Below are 20,021 nucleotides of genomic sequence, written 5' to 3'. Positions count from 1 at the left end.
TGAAAAGCTTCATGGGAAATATAGTCCTCAAAGCAGATATCCGCTGCTTGTGACAGTAACACAGAAACCGCCCGAAAACTACATTTCCACCATTTTTACCAGAGTTGACAGTGCTTGCATCAGCGTGGACAGCACTCGCCGGCAAAGTTATCACCAGCCACTTGTGTTCTTCTTTGTTAAAAAATATTGCTAACACTAAAGTCCGTGAACAGTTATATAGTGGAGGAGCTACCAACGGCCAGATGAAGCTCTTTGTAAGTGAAGGTAACCCGCACTGCCTGAAGGTGTTAGCTGCGTTGGAAGTGACAGGAGTTCAGTGCAGCATTCAGTTTATCAACCACGAAGGTGAGAAAACACGGCTCGCTTAACATTATTTTGTGAACTTAATTATTATTTTGGTAATTACGCGTGATAACATATTTTGTTTGGTAAAACCAACAGTAGTTAATCATTATATGTAGTTTTTTGGAAATTTTGAGCTTGTTTTAACGCTTGTTGTAACGGTCCGTCATGACTGTAGCATGAAGCTAGCTTGATAACTAGCTCTGAATAAGTGACATCTGCCAGCAGCTGTCAGTCAGAATGAATGGAGTGAACAGTTAGCGTATCTGAGAAGCAGCTAGAAAACACTCTTAGTGCACATAGCTCCTGTGTTTGTCTTGTTTTGTTTTAGTATTGTTTGTACTGTTTCATGTTGCCTTTGAATAGCAGCTCATAGCTCCAGATAGGCTACAGTGTATCTATGAAGTATTTGTGTAGCCTATGCCAAACTATAAAAGGCTTAGTTTGTATTTGATGTACGAGACTGTCATATATAATCTAGTATCTTAAGTGGAGAAATGTCACCATGTTATAGTTACGACTATATTGTTTTTGTTTTGTTTAGATGGTGTTCAGAGGAAGATATATTCAGGGTTCATTTAATCTCAATTCGGTTCAAGTTCTTAAACAAAAATAGTTTTATCAATCTATAAGTGTAGAAACTGACATTTTATTGCCATCATATGCGATTTAAATTTAGGCGTTGAAAATATCCAGAATATTATGGTCACTTAGTATTTTTTTGTGGTATGTTGTTTTTCTTTCCACTCCACCACACTTTTCAGAAATGGCTTTCTTTAATTGGCAAATCACTGTTTGTGTAAATAAGAAATATTTGTCCAAAGCAGTCAGTTGGTCTTTAACCTGCCTACACTTTCGGGTAAACATATGGCCTCCTGCTCTGCCACGTTTCCCTTGCAAGCAGGGCAGGCTGCACCCCACTAAAAGCAGGGACCATATTTAAATGCAAAGAGAGTCCAGAGTAATTTTTGTACTTTAAAATTACTCCTTGAAAACATTTATTATTAACTGACTAAATATGGACTGACGGGTATGGTTCCATGCCTAAGTACATCTATGAGTTCAGTGCAGTGTATTGTCTGTAATATATCGAAAGAATGTACACGAAACATGTCAATGCTGTTTTGTAATGAAGTTACATTTGTATGCAAACTGTAATATATTTTATCTTTAGACCGATGGTCTGATCCCACTGGTGTACCAGTACGTCTTGAGACCCGCTTGCATCACAGAGATGATAATATGAAACATGGCCACAATTTATAAAGTCCCATGAACAGTATAACATTGTGTTTATTTAAAAAAGAAAAGAAAAGAATAAGAAACATACACACATCAGTGAGCTATCATAAAACTCTTTTTTTTGGGGGGTTTTTTTTTCAGAGAAAGTGGTCCCTTTCCTAAGCCGTCCATCTTTGCCAGCCCTCCTTCTGCCTAGTGGACAATTCCTTTTCAGCTCCAATGCCATCTGCAGGTCAGTAAACTATACCATGTCCATTCTGCTGGGCTCGCCATGTATGCCAGTGCCAATTCAATATGAACCTGGAGGCTATTAATCAGTGCCACTGTAGAACAGTTCAGATATCTAAAATCAAAAAGAAAACCTTACCTTCAGCTTACCTCATTTTCTACCCAGCCATGCTGGTAGCTCTGTTTTGTCTATTTTATTTTAACATGCAAACAAAAAAAGTAGAACTAATGTGGCATTTGAGTCAAATATGAAAGATTACAGTGTGAAAAACAATTTTCAATAACATGTTTTTGGTGTTTATTTATTTATTTATTGTTTGTTTGTGTTATTTTTTCCTTCTGGACGTACCCTGTTGCACATTTGTACATTTTGTTTGTTCTAAGTGCGCCGCAGGTGTTTGACAGAATATGTCCTGTTTTTCCTCACATTTCAATACTCAGATACCTATTTGAAGTAAATGGACAAGAGTCCAATGAGCCTTGCAATCAGTGGCTTGAATGGGAGGCCACAGTTCTTCAGGTAAGCTGACCTCTCAGTTTACTGGAAATCTGTACAAAACACTAGAACTGTTTTTGAATTCTCTGGTGTACAAAATCCTTTTTTACATCCATCATGTTACATGCTGTTAAATGGTTAAAGTTCATGCTCAGTAGAACGTCCATTTTCTATACTTGCTTCAGTTTGTTTAAGCGGCTGAATTTTATTTCAGCATACATATGGTGAGAGATCATTGATATAGAGTCGTGCTCAGACTCACATCTAACATCAATTTGACTCGCAAATGAACCTAATATGCATCTTTTGGACTGGGGAAGGAAGCTCAAGCTCACACATTTACAGGGGGAACATCCAAACCCCACACAGAAAGGCCCAGCTCAGGTTCAAACAGGCAATCACCTCATTTTGAGGTTAGAGAGTTAACCACTACACAACCCCCCCCCACCCCCCCCCCCACCACCCCCCCCCCCCCCCCCCCCCACCACCCCTCTGTAGAGCAATTTACAGAAGTCATTGTTTGCATATTTTGTGTTGCATTTGTGGAAACTTCTTTGACTTCTGTTGCATGTCTTTGGTTACCTACTTTATTAATACTATAATCATCAGTTCTAATTCAAATCTGTTCTGTCTTATTTACACAGCCTGCACTGCTGCAAGCTTTTCACATGGCAGTGTTCCAGGGAAAAGGATCAGAGGTGACCCAGGTTCTTAAGGGTCCCCTAAACCTCTTGGACCAAAACTTAAGCAAAGGGAGCCTCCCATATTTAATTGGGGTACAGTACATCTACCTCCTGCTTGGATGTTGTATTTGGTATTTTTGGTAATGCATGTCTTAAACATATTCAGACGATAAAGACAAAGTGACTTGAACAAAATCTTTTTAACGAGCGTAAAATATTGATAAAACTTTTTGATGTTCAGCTTAGCCATGTCTAACTTATCTGGTACATTTGTCTGTGTAAAACTAAAGAAAAAACAAACGCGCTACACCGTTATACATAGATAGTCATTTTATTTAGTGAATTTTAAACGCACTCAGTAGTCAAATATTAAGTCTTGCATCCTTTCGGTGTTTTCAAAACATGGTACGTTAATGAACAGTGGCTGTTAATTTCTTAAGTTGGTTAAGTTCCTTAAGTACTGTTGATTATATTGTGCTCGTTTCAGGAAGCTGTTACGCTTGCTGATGTTGTTTTGTGGGCTGCACTCCACCCTATATTATCTGACTCTTCACTGACATCAGGTAAGTACCAAAAGAACTTGAATGATTTCAATTTTCTTACCATTTTTCCAAATATTTCTTTATAATTCTTCTTTTTATCTTCTTCTGTCAGTCTCATTTCACTGTGTCTCTTTCAGATGAACATAAGTCTGTGAAGAATTGGTTTGACCGTGTAGCTGCAATGCACAGTTGTCAATCCGCTGCTCAGAAAGTGCTGCAGGGAAAAGGCCTGCAGGCCATGAAGAGCTACATGCAGAAGCAACCTGCACCTCAGAGCAGCCAGTGCAGAAACTCGCAGCCATGCAACAGCAACCCTGCTGAGGTATCTGCTAGATCATCACTTTAACAGTTAGACTTCAAGTATTCTTACTGAACAGTATAGATTTGTAGGAGCTTCAATGCTTGACTGCGCTTGTGCTTTTGCTTCAGGAAGCATGTACATGTGGGAATTCTTGAAAGATTTATTGCATATATATGTATGTTGTTTTTTCGTCTTTTTTTTCCAAACTGTAGATGCTCTGCCAAAAACAAAACACTGTAGGACACATTTTCTGTCTTTGCTTCACTGGGTGCACTGTTAACCTGTTTGGTTCAAAGTTAAATTATTTAAATGGATACACGGCATGAATCCCTTCAATTAAATTTAACAGTGCTCTCTTGTAAAGCAGGGGCAGTTTCTGAGGCAGTATTAACCTGGCCCTATGAAAGCTAAATTGCCACCTGCCTTTGGATATAGAACATGCAGGTGTAACATCTTTATTTCTTTTACCCTTTATACTTGTGTATAAATGGAAGGATTTTTAGTGTTACTCAAATTCAGGAGCAGCGGCCATGTCTCCCAGTTAGAAAACGTAAATGATTCTCAGGTCAGAGTAACATACTTGTGGAGAAGTTCTAATGTTGTAAGTTAGCATAATTGCAAATTAAAGATTCTTTTTATCTCTGTCTTTGGTTAGTGTGAAGAAGGCGAGCGTGTTGTGTCAGAGGAGGAGATGGAAGCAGCTGCTCTCACCTGGAGTAAAGGTTTAAACACCTGCTCACTGGCAACAGTTACACCAAACCCCATGTAAGTAATAAAAAATGTCCAGTGTGGACAGTCAGTGTTGTTCTTTAAGATGTCACTGGCATTGTGTCACCAACACTTGTCAACTTGTGGGAGAATTTGACTACTTTCATGTTAGAAATGCTGACGTAGTGTCTGAGTGGCAGTTCTGTAAAAAAAATCTGCTGCTTATGTTAAGTCAGTTATCCCTGAGTTTTTCCAAGTGGATGCAGATTCATTTTTTTCTTCTCTTACTTAGCTTACCACAGGAGGGCAAGCGAAACATCCTTGTGACCAGTGCCTTGCCATATGTAAACAACGTTCCCCACCTGGGTAATATCATTGGCTGCGTGCTTAGTGCGGATGTCTTCTCCAGGTAGAAAGGAAATTCTGTAATCTCTGTCTATTCTATTTTTTTTTTTCTTTACCTTTTCTATGTCTGGTTTTACCCATCATCTTATTGACGTAACACTATCAACGTGCCTCCCCCAGGTATGGCCGCCTGCGGGACTGGAATCTGTTGTTTGTGTGCGGCACAGATGAGTATGGCACAGCTACAGAGAACAAGGCCAGAGAGGAGGGCCTGACACCCCAGCAGATCTGCGACAAGTACCATGCTGTTCACGCCAGCATCTACAAATGGTTCCAGATTGACTTTGACTTTTTTGGCAGAACAACTACAGAGAAGCAGACAGAGTAAGTGAGTCGGTCCGTTGAAGGACATCGGTTAAAGATGAGGTTTTTCGTTCAAGGAATTTTTAAACGGGAACATATCTGAAAGGATAAACGCATGATTTATTTAATCATTATAGAACTACATAACATACAGTAGGATAAGTGTAATCTTGCTGTACATGTGTATGTGATGCGGATGTCCAGCCTTCACAGCCATACATTCTGCTCATCTTAATCTCTGAGATCCTTTTAAAGCATGAATGTTGGAGTCACTACTGCTTACTTGTGAAGGAAAGTCTGTAATTAAGAAGTGATATGTGTGATATAATACGATTGGTATGAGTGGCAGAAGCAATATATCGAACACTTGTTGAATAAACCAAATTGTGAAAGTTAATTTAGACTGTCAGGTGAGACATATTTCATGCTGAAAGAATGATTGTGTATTCACTTAAGAAGCAGTGTCAGTTTTTAAGAAAGCCAGGCAAATTGGAAAGAATTGTCAGAGTCTTGGAAAGTAATATTGGACATTATTTATAATGTGTCAGTTTGTAGTTCCTGAAATATAGATCCTTTCTTTGAGGAATTATTGAAACAAAGGCTGCGATGGAGTGGATGTAACATCCTGTCAGCGTTTGGAAACTGTTACGGATTAGTGTTTTTGCTTGTGTCGGGGTTTAGAAAATACATGATGGGCTATTTGCAAAGATCACCTGTTTGAAATGGGAAATAGAATACAAATGTGAGGCACTTTCCTTGAGTAAAGATTGCACCTAAATCCTTGTGCTTGTACACTGAAAATGATGACAAAGATAGAAACTCTTGTATTGGGGCCTTTGCTTTGATAAAGTACTCCATAAAAGGCATCAAACACCAAGCTCCAGCCCCATGTTCTTTGAGAAATGAAAACAGCCTTCAGATTAAAGATTTATTTTACTTTATTCATGAGAAGCGCTTTGGGGCTTATGTCCTAAATTTTAGATTTATCAGCCCACAACCAAACCATCAGTTTTGTTTTTTTCATTTCGTTTTACTTTTTAGTTTTCCTGCTTATCAATAATTTGAACTTGCTTCTCTTGATCTTCTCGTGAGTGCACCACTATGGATATTTTTCATTTTTCTATACTTGTCTTGAAAGACTACATAATTTTCTAACCAACTCAGGAGTAATATACTTTAAGTTATTGACAAAACCGTGGTCAGATTTAGGTGACTGTCATTGTATTTGTACACCTTTTAACACAGAATTTAAGCCCCTTTGTTGTACATCAAAGACCAAATTTAACCACCTTTTTCCTGTGTTTGCTTCAGGATAGCTCAGAATATTTTCTGGCGACTCGACAAGAACGGATACCTTGTAGAAGACACGGTAGAGCAACTACGCTGTGAAAACTGCCGACGTTTCCTGGCTGACCGCTTTGTGGAAGGCACATGTCCCCACTGCAGCTACCCAGAAGCTCGCGGCGATCAGTGTGACAAATGTGGGCGCCTCATTAATGCAGTGGAACTCAGGGTGAGTTTGTTAGCAGCAAGTTGTTCATCCACAGTGATTGTTGTAGGTTCAATAGGACGAGACCAGTCAGGTGTTAGTTAATTTATCATCGGATACGACAAAACACCTCCCATAGCTGCTGAAGTAACACATGGGTAATGTGGGCATGTAGCAAAAAACTTAACTTAAAATAATTCATCTTTTGTTGTTTGTTTCTTTACTTATTTATTCAAATGTCTGTTGCATTTAATTTGATTTTGTTTTAATTTATTAGTGTTTTATCTGAAATTAGACTAGTCTAACGACTAATCCTTCTTTGTTTGGAAACTGTTACGGATTAGTGTTTTTGCTTGTGTCGCGGTGAACTAATCATTCTTTGTCCAGAATATCATCCTTTTTTCGCATTTGCATTACTTATCTTTGTAATGGTCAGATTTCATTTGAATCTTGCAGAAATGCTATAAATCCAGTCACTAACAGTCTATTATTCAAAATGATAATGGTTGCTTGTTGTCCTCTCCAGGAACCTCAGTGTAAAGTCTGCAAGAAGACTCCAATAATCCGCTCCTCCAAACATCTTTTCCTGGACCTGCCTAAGGTATGTCTGTTCTCAAGCTATACAGTGATCCTTTGGACACAGAAACAGAGTAATCCAGTTTAGTTGATTTAAGGTAGCAGTCAAAGACAGAGGTTGAGGATGACACTTACTTATCCCTTTGGTAATGTTATTATATAAATGCCTTTACTCTTTCTAAAGCTGTGCTTTAGAGTTAAGACAGAGTTTATTTTTTGTCAGCAAATGTTTCATTTTCTCTCTTCATCCCATGCAGCTAGAAACTCAGTTGGAGCAGTGGCTGGACAAGTCAACCAGCACAGGAGATTGGACAGGAAACGCCAAACAGATCACACGCTCCTGGCTACGAGATGGACTCAAACCTCGCTGCATCACCAGGGACCTGCAATGGGGAACACCAGTACCTCACCCTGACTTCAAAGAGAAGGTCTGCTCTTGTCACTTTGGGCCTTTTTAAGCTGGTCAAAAAAACTCATCAATACCTGCTAACATCTGCACTCAAAAGGGAAGTGGAACCATGTTGGTTTCAGTCCCACTGTAAATAACTGCAGTAGTCGCTGGAATTTACTGACTTCAGATCTGATCTTCATTAATACGAACACAAAACCGGGGTGCACATGCTAATTTTCAATGACGATGATGCACTCACGTCTATAAGAAAGGCCACAGCTCACTTTCTCATCATAGGGGGAAAAAAGCCAAACGTAAAAGACTTTAACCGACAGCAAGTCAGGAAGTTATGCTTCTTAGAAGCTGTGGTCCTACACAGCCTGTAGGATACTATGTAATGCCATGTTGAAAATACCGACATCTCCCCTTGGAGTTGGTGGTAGTTACTAGACTGATTTTGAATACACTGTGCCCCGCAGAGCACTGAGGGTAAACAGTCTTATTCTGCCAGGGGGGAAATAATTTGAGTGAATTTTGATAGCTTATGTACCTGCATTAAAAAGAAAATGTAGGTGTTTAAAATGAATAAATAACAGTGTTATAGTAAAACACAACCAAATAACACATGTTTCCTTTTTTGATAGCATTTTCTTGTTTTTAATATTGGTATTTCTGGATACAGTGAAACTCACTAACTCCACAAAACCATCCCTCCTTAATGAATAATGAAAAAGGTTCACAGCTCAGTTATATTACCTGCTGTGGAGATGTAAACACTTGATATTTTTGACAAATCATTTAAGGGAATTTGACTTTTTTGCTAGGTCATTGTTGGATTTAGGATTAATTTGCCCTAATTTTTTGCATATTATCTATAGAAGATTTCTTTAAGAAAATACATTTATTTTGTCATTCAGGACTCTCCTCTTTCTTTTGCAGGTGTTCTATGTGTGGTTTGATGCTCCCATTGGTTATCTGTCCATTACTGCCAACTACACCGATGAATGGGAAAAGTGGTGGAAAAATCCTCATCAGGTACCGAGCTCCAACCCTAACACGTTTCAGAATTTATGAGCCATACGATGGGCTAACACACAGGCTCGACACAGTCTTTGTCTTTTTTCAGACAGAGTGGGTCTGATTGTGTTTTTCATTGTCCCATCTGGTCTTTTTCACCCTCCAGCTGAACACAGTGTAATAACACAGTGTAATTGCAAGCCCCATTTAACCCCAGTGTAAAACAGAAAGACTTACATATTTTAGGATTCAGTGTTACACGAACAGCGACAATATACACGCAATATAATGCTTGAAAGCAGTATACAAGGGGTCAGTCAAAATTCGTTCCTACAGTAAGAGAAACCTTAGCATCTGTCTATACAAGTTTGATGTTTTATCACACCACATGCACAACTTACTGCTCATATGCTAACAAATGTTAGAAAGGAAGCAACTACTAATTACACGGCTTGTTCATGTACTTTTGGACTCAACTGACCTCATATCTGATAGCTCAAAAATATGACATGCGCTCTCATAATCCTCACTCGCTCATCTCATCTCCATGTAAAACCCCAGGATTGAGCCCCCCTTATGAGTGTATGATGCCCTGTATTTGCAGAGAGAAAGAGAGATGGGGGGGGGGCAGATGAGTCCTCTTTGAACTGGATGATCTCATGATGATCTAATATGATGTCATCCTCACAGTGTAGTGTTGTGTCTCTGCCTCCAGGTGGAGCTGTACAACTTCATGGCTAAAGACAACGTGCCGTTCCACAGTGTGGTGTTCCCCTGCTCTCTACTGGGAGCTCAGGACAACTACACTCTGGTCAACCACCTTGTTGCCACAGGTAAGCAATTAAGACAATGGACTCGGCTCACCAGTTGATAAATTATTCATATGATGGGTTATTTGGTTGGCTTTGAGGTTAACAGCATAGGCTTGAATGTTTTAAGAATGCATTGATGGCAAATAAATGCGTTGTTGCTGGATTGATGATTTTGTATTTTTGCAGAAGGTTTGAGCTTTGAATGTAACCTGGGCTGTTATTTTCTCTCAGAATATCTGAATTACGAGGACACAAAGTTTTCCAAGAGTCGTGGTGTGGGCGTGTTCGGAGACATGGCGATGGACACGGGCATCCCATCCGATGTGTGGCGATTCTATCTCCTTTACGTGCGTCCAGAGAGTCAAGACTCAGCTTTTTCTTGGGCTGACATGGCTATGAAGAACAACTCGGAGTTGCTCAACAACCTGGGAAACTTCATCAACAGGTTGGTAACAGTCAAAGGTTGTTGAAGGAATTCCGGCCGCCTTTATGGGATTTGCCATCTTATAGTATTTACTCAGTCAGCAAAAGTGTGTTAAACTAAATGTGTTTGTTTCCTGATTTTTTTCCTGACTGGGCGTGTTCTACTGTAACTGTTCATATCAGTCAACAGTGAGGGAAAAAAATCGAGCAATCCACCTGTAGTTGCGTAGGTGAATATGCAACAAATCTGTCATCAACTCCAATTAACAACTAAGTTTTCAGATTTTGTTTTTATTCCCTGGGAAAGAGTGTGCTACAGCAGTAACTATTACAAGACATTCACCCTAGTTTTGTAAATTTGTTTGGGATGGTGTAATTTAGCCCCAATTACATTGCCTCAAATGATTTTTAAAAGATCAGGGTTAAATCCCACATCAAAGATTTTTCTCAGCAGCTTTTTTTCAAAGTACCTTGATCTTCAAAATTGGTCTCGGGCAGCAAAGCTGATGCCTAATTGGTTCAAAAATATCTTGTAGATTGCAACAACCACAAGGTAGAAAAAATTCTTCTAGAGAAATAGAAAGTCTGCCCTTGCCTGGATCCAGTCCCTGAGTACATACACCATTAATGACAACGTGTCTGTCTTAACATCTTCAGATTTTAAGACTATTAAAGGCTGCAGTGTTCAAATTTATTGCTGTTCAGTAAATAAATCAATCAATCAATCAATAATCAACCAGCCCATATGTTATTTCCATTTTAACAGTAGTAATGAAAAAAATAAGAGAACTCTATGATTGATAGCTTCACTGATTTAAATACAACAAAACAAAAATATCAGTTCATTGTAAGAGTAACAGGCTTGTTTTTGGTCTGAAAGACTCTACATGTTGAATATTTAACATGGAAGTTGCATCAGACGTGCACACAATAAACATCAATCTGATGTACACATGAAACTTATAAAAAATAACTGGTCTCAGACAAAGCTGCACCATCGAGGCTCAATGCAGTACAGTATTACGTTGACACATGCAGAGCACTGTTGTTTACATGGCACCAAAATCTGTCATTTCTAAACAATTGGCAAGTGAACTAACATCCCCTTTTGTTTTTTGTTTTTTTCCTGTTTCATACAAACCCTCATCCTCTCCCTGACAGAGCTGGCATGTTTGTTACTAAGTTCTTTGAGGGATGTGTGCCAGCCATGGAGCTACAGCAGGAAGATAAAAAGCTCTTGGCTGTGGTGGGCTGGGAGCTGCAGCAGTACATCCAGCTCATGGACAAAGTCAAGTAAGACCAGTTCAACCCACTAAATGTAAAAAACAATTAAGACATTATAAGACGTTATGCTTTGATTGACATGATTCATTATTAGAATTAGCAGGTGTGCAGGTATAGTTTTACAGTTCTGTTTACTGTGTTAAACTGGTTATTGTATCAGTTAAAACCTTTTCTTTTCTTTCTTTTTTTTCTGGTCTTACACTGAAGTAGAATTTGGGTTGTTGTTTATAAAAATGACATTTTTACACCCACCTGTGTCTCTGCAATGTTTCACCAGAATCCGAGATGCCCTGAAACACATCCTGAACATTTCTCGTCATGGCAACCAGTACATTCAGGTCAATGAGCCCTGGAAGAAGATTAAGGGAGGAGACTCAGAAAGGTGAGATGGCCTTGAACGGTTTCACACAGTCTGTGTTTATGTAGCTTCACACAAGGTATCTCGATGTCTGTGTCGTATTCTGTTAGCTGTGAGTCAGATGTGCCAATTCTCACTTAATCAAAGTGTAGACGTGCCACTGACCTTTTGAAGAAGGACTTGTTTATTCACAATTATGTATCTTTGAGCACAAGGGACCCTATTATGATTTTTTTCACATTTAAGCTTTATATTCATGGTGTATCTGACTCGTTGATCTGATGTGTTTGCTCTCTTCAGGCAGCGTGCTGGCACTGTGACTGGTGTTTCTGTGAATATCGCCTGTTTGCTGTCTGTAATGCTTTTGCCCTATATGCCAGCGGTCAGCCAAACCATCAGAGATCAACTCAACGCTCCTAAATCTTGCATCAATACCATGTTGCAAGACACTGGCACCTTTGTATGTGCCCTGAGTGCAGGCCACCGCATCGGCACGGTGAGTACGATCTCAACACGTAATATACACACACTACCTGTATGCTGATACCAGGTGATACAATGAGGATGCAACAGTCTGTCAATATTTCAGTATTGTTGAGGACATGGTAGTTTTGTGAAGACACACACACACTCACTTACGAAGAATAAGCTCAAGAGTCTGAGAAGGCCTCTGCCTTCCAGCAAACAGCAAGTTTCTCTCAGGCCAGTTGTCCCTTTAGGTCTAATTGTGGTGACTTGTCTGAGCAGCAGCCTGCCAACGCTGCATTCAAACACGGCAGAACTCTACATTTGTTTCATTGGAGAGTAGGGATCTTCACCAACAACTCAGAATTTTTCATACTTAGTTAACTCCTTACTTGCATAATCCTCTTTAGTCAAAGATGAGCATTGAGCCTCCAGGTAAATATTTCAGCTATACTTTCCTTGGGTTGAATCCACAGCTATAAACTTTTTCAGAAATTATGTACATCTTACATTTTTAACTTTTATTGCCTATCCCAACCCGTTTTTTTCCCAGGTCAGTCCATTATTCCAGAAACTGGAGGCGGACCACATTGAGGCTTTGAAGAAGAGATTTGGCGGAGGGCAGGTATTTGATGTTTATGATTGCTAATGGTCTGCGCATGTATTCAGTCACATCATATAAGCATATATAATGCACAGCTGATCACAGGTGTCAGACTGCTGTCATGATTATAACTTGAATTCGATTCGTTAAGTGTCTGGTTTTTAAAACATGATACAGAGCAAATGCAGTGTAAATGTATAAATTATGTCTGGAGCATCCATCCTATAGATTAAAATAATCTCTCTGTAAACCCTCTTGCCTCTAGCCGGAAGATGAACCATCTAATAAGAAGGTATTAAGGGGTGTTTGTTTGTGATGAGTCAATTCACGCTGGTGCCGCTCTGTCAATGCTGATTACCGAACAGCCTCACTAACACTAACAGCTAGATTGACATCTTCATGTTTTGGACTTTTACTCACCCCAGTGTGACTTATTGTCTATTCAGACGTAATGACTCATAAAATCTCATTGACACTTTGAGTTTTGAGTGTAATTGTCTAAAATGAAGCAAGTAATGAGGAAAGATAGTAACCACTGAAAACGACTGGAGTACATCCTCATCTGTTCACACCTTCAGAAGACGCAACAGAGCGCCGCCAGCACTACGCCTGCTGCTGTTCCTGCTCCCGCTGTTGGTGTTGAGGTGACGACGGTGGTCGGAGTGGACCCCGAGAAAGCAAAGCAGCTCACAAAGGCTGTGGCTGAGCAGGTTAGATCGCTGAATGGCCGCGACACTTTCGACCTATCAAAATGATCAATGTTTTCCTTTTAGAATAGCAATGTAAATTTAAATGCATTTGATTTTTTTTTTTTTTTTTAAATCTGTTGTTGAAGTTTTATTTTCTAAAGACTTTTGTTCTTTTTTTTTTTTTAAATAACTGGATTAGAAAGTGGATGTAAATTCCGCGATGAACTAAAAATTTTCTCTTCGTAAAGCAAATCCAATCCCGCACTTGGCAAACGATTGGAGAGATCAGTGACGGCTCATTTTAAAAGCAACATTTATTCGGTATTTCTACTTGTAAAATTTTGGGGGTTTTTTTCCTCTTCTTTTTTTTTTTTTCTTTTAATCTGATCAAAATTGATTCAAGAAAAATTTAAGGTTTTAATTGTTTGTTATATTTTCTAATCTGAATTATTAGATTTGATATTTTAGTTACGGTAATTGTAGAATTCTTGGTATACAGATTCTCACTGTAAACACTCACAAAATGCCAACTTATTTATTTTAAAATGGAATCTATACCAAATTTTAAATCCTAGTCAAATTTATAAGGAATTTTTCTTTTTTTTTTTTTTGTTTAGGGGGAAAAGGTTCGAGCACTCAAAGCCCAGAAGGCAGAGAAGGACGTAATCACAGCAGAGGTGTCCAAACTGTTGGACCTGAAGAAACAACTGGCTCTGGCTGAGGGGAAGAGCCCAGAGCCTGCATCTCAGAAGGGCAAGAAGAAATGAGACAAGAAAAAAAAAAAAGGGAAAGCAAAAATTAAGGTTAGTCAGACGAAGGAATGGTTTGAGGTAAGATAGCGGATACACTAAAAGATGAGGGTATTAGCTTAAGGCAAAGCCGTGACAGGATCTAAGACAATGTGGTGTTGGCACCAAGGACTAATGAAATGCCGGATAGGCCGACAGGGAAATGAAAATACACAAAGAGACAGTCAAATGAATACAGCTACAGAATGAAGGGATTTTTCCAAATCCCTACACCAAAAGAAACTGATTTTATACTCTCACTGTGATAAAGTCAGCATACGATATTGGTGTTGGAAGGTGTGTTGCACATCTAAAGATGTTTCCTATATCCTCTGGAAATTTCTTCTTTTTTTTTTTTTTTTTTGCTACAAATACCCTTTTTGGATCCATAAAATAAACTGATTAAATTCAGCGGAAAAAAATGTCTGTACACTTGCCCTTTTGTCTGTTACCATGGTTTGTTCTTTTTATACAAAAAGGGAAAAAATAAGCAAAAGTCATTGGAAAAACGGCTAACAAACACTTAATATAAAGAAACATTACCAGGCTCAAATGACATTTTTTTTAAATTTTTTTTTTATTATTGTAAATTTGTAGTTACAGTGATGTTTAAAATAAATGGTATGGTAAAGTACATTGTTTTGATGCCAGTGATAAAAAGCCATGCATAATAGTTGACGATTAACGATTTGTGACTACAATGAGAAAATAACAGTATGTTGGCTGATTACAGTACAAGCCAAAAGAGCATAACTGTACATATTACAGCTTTATATAAAAATAGTAAATCAGGGTAGAATTCTACCACAGATTCCCATGATGATATAAAAGGTCAGCTTTGAAAGTATAGCCAGGTATTTGCTTTATCTAAATACACATACACACAAGCAATGGGTTATACAAAGCTAAAAAAGGTAAGAATTTTCTTCAAAGAAAACAGAAACGACAATAAAAAAAAAAAATTTAAAAAAAAAAAATCATTCTCTCATACTCACACTGCACTGGGCACTTTCAAACTTTTCCTGAGCTCCCAAACTCAAATTGAGGCAAATAATCTCTGCTAGCTGGATGGCAGCCCTTAAAGTTGGAGTTATAATTTGTTGCAAAATGGTGGGAATAGATGACAGTGAAATGCAACCCTCTAACGCTCCTCTCTGTCATGCATACAAACAAATCAACAAATTCTCACAACTGTTTGATAGAAACGTATGCATTTCCTAAAACGACATTCGATAAATCTGCTGCATGATTTGCAGTACGAGCTTTCTGTCCTCCATCATACATGCTGGATCTTTTTATTTGCCGCAATGCTGTTGCAGCTTCTTCTCTCTGTACTCTTTCTTATCCTGACTTTCATTACTTTCCTTGTCCATGCCATCTTTACCTGTCTTTTCCAAAAATCCTCACTTGTAAAATTTCTTTGGTTTTCATTCTTCTCTATGAGGCGTTTCCAAACCACCACATTACACCTTTCCCCACCATTGCTTGTTTGAATTCTGTAGGACCTGTCATCTTTTATTCCTCTTCTATTTTCCCCTCATTTCCTGGTATTGACTAGCCTCTCAATCAGAGCTCTCCTTGTCCTCTGCACCTCCTCTCCCAGCCTTTCAATCTCTGCTTTCAAACGCTCGTTCTGCTCTGTCAACTCTTGTACCTTTCTCTCATTCTCCTGTTCTCTTTCTTTGCGACTCTTTTTGGTAGACGAGTAGGGTGAGCGCTGTGTGGAGGAGGAGAAAGAGGACAAGACACTGTTACCCCTCTCGCTGGTGGTCCTCTTGCGTTTTCCCAGGCGGGAGGACGAGTAGACGGAGGGAGAGGGAGAGGAGACAGGTGAAGAGGGGGGAGAGCAATTCTGAGATGGTGACTGGGAAGCTGAAGATGAGGAGGATGGAGAATCTGGGACACAGGGCAGTTCCTCCTCGCTGGCAGAAGGAGATGCAGGATGGACATTATCAGCGTGTTGATGGTGATGATGATAATAATAGCCACCGCTGATGATTGCTCCACTCGGATCCACCATTCCCACTCCTCCTTCACTCAGCAATTCGAAAAACTCCGGAGGCAGCAAATCACTGCCGCCTCCTGTCGAGCTGTCTCCACTTCTCCCACTCTCAGCATCCACCTTCCTCTCCTCTGCAACAGCTGGACTCATGCAGGAGGAGGACGATGAGGAGGAGGACGATGAGGTGTGATGCAGAGGCTGGGTGGTGTGGATCTCCTCTGTTGCCCTCTGGACACCTTCACTCCACGTCTGGTTTCCGTCAGTCAACCACGTCAGAGAACAACTCTCCAGAACATCCAGAAACTCTGGCTCCTTCTACAAGCACAAAGTGGAAATGGAAATACCTGTCAAACATCACAGAGCAAGTACATTTCTCATCACTTAGTTTGAATGAGTCTTTCCGCAGAAGTAAAAGACAAAAAAGAAATATTCAAAAAATACTACGGCAAAAAACACTCACACTCATCATGGCCGTTATAATTGTTTTGTTCTTCAAACTACTAACCTCGATGCATGTGGGGGCACGTGCCAGTTTTGCCCCTCCTGTGTCGGAGCCCAGAATATCCTGCAGGTCCTCATACCACGCCTCCAACTCTGCACCATACAACGGCCCCACACCAGGGGGGTATGGTGGGGGCAGGTGTAGCCACTCGGCAGTCATTTCGCCAATCAGTCGCAACGCACAGATATTCGGCCACACAGTTCACACTGGACCTGAGGGAGGGGGGGCAGAGGGGAAGAGCGCAAAGCAGCTGCACGTTAGATGACTGACATGTCATTATAACTTCACCATCATGATAATCAATGATTTTGTTTTAATGAAAAGAAATTTATGAAGGGTAGTGAGTAATCTATATATATACATTTTCCCTATGACAAGCAAGCTAGACCCAAGTATACCCAGTATACTGTGTAATCCACTTAATTGTGTAAAAATGGAATAACATGAGAGGATTAAAACTATTCCACTACAAACTTGTAAATAGGATCTTTCAAAATATGAATATAAATTATTTCTTTAAAAAAAAAAATGGGGATTAAAAAAGAAAATCATCAAAAGCTTAAGTTCACCAGCATGCAGGATGTCAAATACAGGAGGGTCCATTTACCTTTAGGAAGTCTGTTAATCAAGTCTGACAATTTGTCGAAGATAGCTTGTCCCTATAATTCTGAAAGAAAAAAAAGTAGGTTAGTGCTAAAGAAAGACTAAAAATCTGATGAAATTTGCTGAGATTTCAGAATAAAAATGATGATGTGCACAAATACAGAGCAAGCCTGGACTGGGAACAAAAGGTGTCTGAGCTGAAACATTGTCTGCTTTGGAGAATAAAGAAAGAGTCATTTAAATCAAATCAAATAAATAAATTTGTGATGAAACGAAGGAATGATCAACGCCTTTATTAAAACGATCGACAATGAAAACTATGAAATGCATGTCACATAATTACTGTAAACAAAGACCCAAAATGTTCTCTCCTGCGCCCCCTGCTTTTTACGGTCCTCAAAACATGTCCAGGTCGATAAACAAGTGGTTAAAAACGATGAGGAAACACACCAGTCTCTGCAGGTCTTACAGTCAGGTCAGCTTTTATTAATTGCTCACAGCTGTCCTAACAGTGACTGTTAGACAGCTGAAAGCACAAGAAGAAGAAGTCTGAAGCTTGAAGCTGACACGTTTCACACAAAAAGGACTTCGGCTTTTCTCATTTTACGTAGCGATGGTAATAAAACGTTCTAACGTTGATGTAACGTTGCCAGTAATTTACATTACTGACTTTATTACAAAGTAATAAACAAGCCCTCTTATTTTAGGGTCACTGCCCGTGTAAGCGCCACCATTCAAAACTTTGGTGTGGCTATTTTAACCATTATTTTCAAGAATAAATCATTTTTACTTGAGATACATGTCAACTGTAAGCCAAGACAATTACGTCATGGAAAGTCGAGCTGGAGGAATGGGCGAAACAAAAGGAAAAGAAAAGTAGGTTGGGAATAAAGAGGAGATTTATGTAACTATCTGTTCTTCCGGTGGTAAACAAGAACTCTAAACGGGATTGTCAGTCAATTGAAAAGCTGTCAAAAAACCCAAATCGTTCAATTTAGATTTAACAGCCCCGTGAATTGTTGTTGGTGGTAACAGAGTGGAATAAAAAACTTTTCTATGTGTCCAAATTTTGTCTCCTGAAAATCTAGGTATGTAATATGTCGCTAAAATTCCCGAATATGTGTTTGTCACAGTTGACAGCTCAAACTTCCTCAACAAGAAGTCCGTATTTAAGCTTGACAACTTGGTAAACGAAGCAGACAGCACATAAAACAGCTCGATGTAAATTATGATTGATTAAGGCAACTGTTATTCTAAAAATGGCACTGGGATATCTGCCAAAACATGCACAGTCCTTTTTCTTTCCACTACACGGGGTTCACTTCACTTCAAGTAGTTACTCCCCGAAACCTCGAAAAACATCGACCAACAGCCAGCCACAGCCATTAAAAAGAATACCAGCTTACCCTTTTTCTTTTATTCGCTCGTCTTCTCGACTGTCGTAAATTCGAATGTAGATATTTTAGTAAAAATTGGTGATAGCTCATGTTAACCATTGTTCAGTCTTGATGGCTGAATGTGATTTTACGGAAACTCCCGGCGGTGTTTATATTGGGGGAGAGGCCAACCGAACTATGCATGGGAAGGTAGTTTGATGACAACCTAGCGTGGGGGAGAACAATAGACGTTACGGTCGTCCAATCAGAAGAGCGGGATTGAGATCTTTTCCTTGGTGACATCCAATAGGGTGGCCAGATATGCCTACCCAGGCAGGGTTTATAGTGGCTACAGCTGGTTGTTCACTCTAGCCTGTATAGTTTGTACGAGCAGCAATTGTGATGCAGTCATAAGACGGCCAGGACGAATTTGGGGCGTATGGGAGTCACATGAAAGGAATGATGCAATGCTTGGCAACCAATTTCTAGCTGGGGATAACACCAGCAGAATCAGAACATGTTTTATTAAACACTGTTGGCTCTAACAAAAATCTAAAAATATACATATATGCATGGATATCTAATGTCGAAGAATTGTTTGTTTCCGGAGCCCAAAACCTGAATCGATTTTTTTTCTTACAAGCTGTATTTAATGTGTTTTTGGAAAAACGAAAAAAATCTAACCAATCAATTTAGCGCTTTTGCTCGTGACGTGTTTATTAATTGGGTTGCCAGTCTCTAGTTTTTGCCTTACGTTTGATTTCAGATGTGTGAAGTTTGGGGTTCGAAAGGCATCCCACACCTGCTTAATAGCATGACATACCGAGGGGACAAAGTTACATAACCCTTTCCTAACTGTAACGCAGGAATGTCGTGTTTCTGGAGGAAGGGTGTTCGTTATTTGCCATGTATTTAAAACATGCCACAGACTCCCGAAACACACGCAGACATGCTCTCAGACATTTCATACCGCGCGCTCTCTGCTGCAGCTCCGCGAGATATCAAAACACACGCCCCGACCGGTGGCGCGTCTGTGGCGCGAGCTGGCGGAGTTGGGCGTGAGCCAGCAGCAGACTGTCCCTTCTGTCTGAAGTCCGGCTGCATTTTCAGCTGCTGCTACTGAAACTCAGAAGGATTCCTAATTACCCAGCGACAGAAACTTTTGTCCCCACTTTCCCTTTCTAATATTCCCTTTATTTGATCAACAACGTCTGGTTTACATTGTGCAGCGCACGGTTGCATTTTACAAGAATTATGTCGAAGAATAAAACAAAAACAGCCACGAATAAAAACAAAACATTTTATAATAAACACTACAAATATGAGCTGATTTTTCATATATAGACACTAACATTATCTCCCGCTGTCACGTTTTACAATTGTTTATATGCT

The 20,021-nt window shown here is 39.6% G+C and overlaps 2 protein-coding genes across 3 annotated transcripts; one reads left to right on the top strand and one right to left on the bottom strand.

The window, feature by feature from the left end:
• Positions 1–115: 115 nt before the first annotated feature.
• On the top strand, positions 116–14,996 carry mars1 (methionyl-tRNA synthetase 1). Of its 2 annotated transcripts, XM_075461451.1 has the most exons (22): positions 116–345; positions 1,726–1,816; positions 2,254–2,332; positions 2,953–3,084; positions 3,479–3,554; positions 3,671–3,855; positions 4,490–4,599; positions 4,835–4,951; positions 5,068–5,271; positions 6,562–6,763; positions 7,266–7,340; positions 7,573–7,743; positions 8,646–8,741; positions 9,439–9,556; positions 9,767–9,980; positions 11,120–11,251; positions 11,520–11,624; positions 11,901–12,096; positions 12,619–12,690; positions 12,935–12,961; positions 13,248–13,379; positions 13,976–14,996. In XM_075461451.1, exons 1-22 carry the CDS (start codon positions 243–245, stop codon positions 14,123–14,125), a joined length of 2,787 nt encoding a protein of 928 aa, XP_075317566.1. In that variant the 5' UTR covers positions 116–242; the 3' UTR covers positions 14,126–14,996. The 2 variants fall into 2 exon arrangements, with proteins under 2 accessions (XP_075317566.1, XP_075317565.1); XM_075461450.1 differs by lacking the exon at positions 12,935–12,961 and having other exon boundaries at positions 158–345.
• ddit3 (DNA-damage-inducible transcript 3) lies at positions 14,705–18,796 on the bottom strand. Its single transcript, XM_075461452.1, has 4 exons — positions 18,660–18,796; positions 17,258–17,317; positions 16,654–16,862; positions 14,705–16,463 (listed from the first exon to the last, which is right to left on the bottom strand). Exons 3-4 carry the CDS (start codon positions 16,807–16,809, stop codon positions 15,684–15,686), a joined length of 936 nt encoding a protein of 311 aa, XP_075317567.1. The 5' UTR covers positions 16,810–16,862; positions 17,258–17,317; positions 18,660–18,796; the 3' UTR covers positions 14,705–15,683.
• Positions 18,797–20,021: the final 1,225 nt, after the last annotated feature.

Source organism: Odontesthes bonariensis, chromosome 3, assembly GCF_027942865.1.
Source record: "Odontesthes bonariensis isolate fOdoBon6 chromosome 3, fOdoBon6.hap1, whole genome shotgun sequence".
Lineage (NCBI taxonomy): Eukaryota > Metazoa > Chordata > Actinopteri > Atheriniformes > Atherinopsidae > Odontesthes > Odontesthes bonariensis.
This window is presented reverse-complemented; position numbering and strand designations above follow the sequence as displayed.

What these genes read in the sequence shown, in the direction of transcription:
- mars1 (XM_075461451.1), top strand. Translation starts at nt 243, where the DNA reads ATGAAGCTCTTTGTAAGTGAAGGTAACCCGCACTGCCTGAAGGTGTTA. An exon ending in TCAGTTTATCAACCACGAAG is followed by an intron (nt 346 to 1,725) that starts GTGAGAAAACAC and finishes TTTTTTTTTCAG; the next exon opens with AGAAAGTGGTCCCTTTCCTA. An exon ending in GCCTCCCATATTTAATTGGG is followed by an intron (nt 3,085 to 3,478) that starts GTACAGTACATC and finishes TGCTCGTTTCAG; the next exon opens with GAAGCTGTTACGCTTGCTGA.
- ddit3 (XM_075461452.1), bottom strand. Translation starts at nt 16,809, where the DNA reads ATGACTGCCGAGTGGCTACACCTGCCCCCACCATACCCCCCTGGTGTG. An exon ending in GTGCCCCCACATGCATCGAG is followed by an intron (nt 16,464 to 16,653) that starts GTTAGTAGTTTG and finishes TTGTGCTTGTAG; the next exon opens with AAGGAGCCAGAGTTTCTGGA.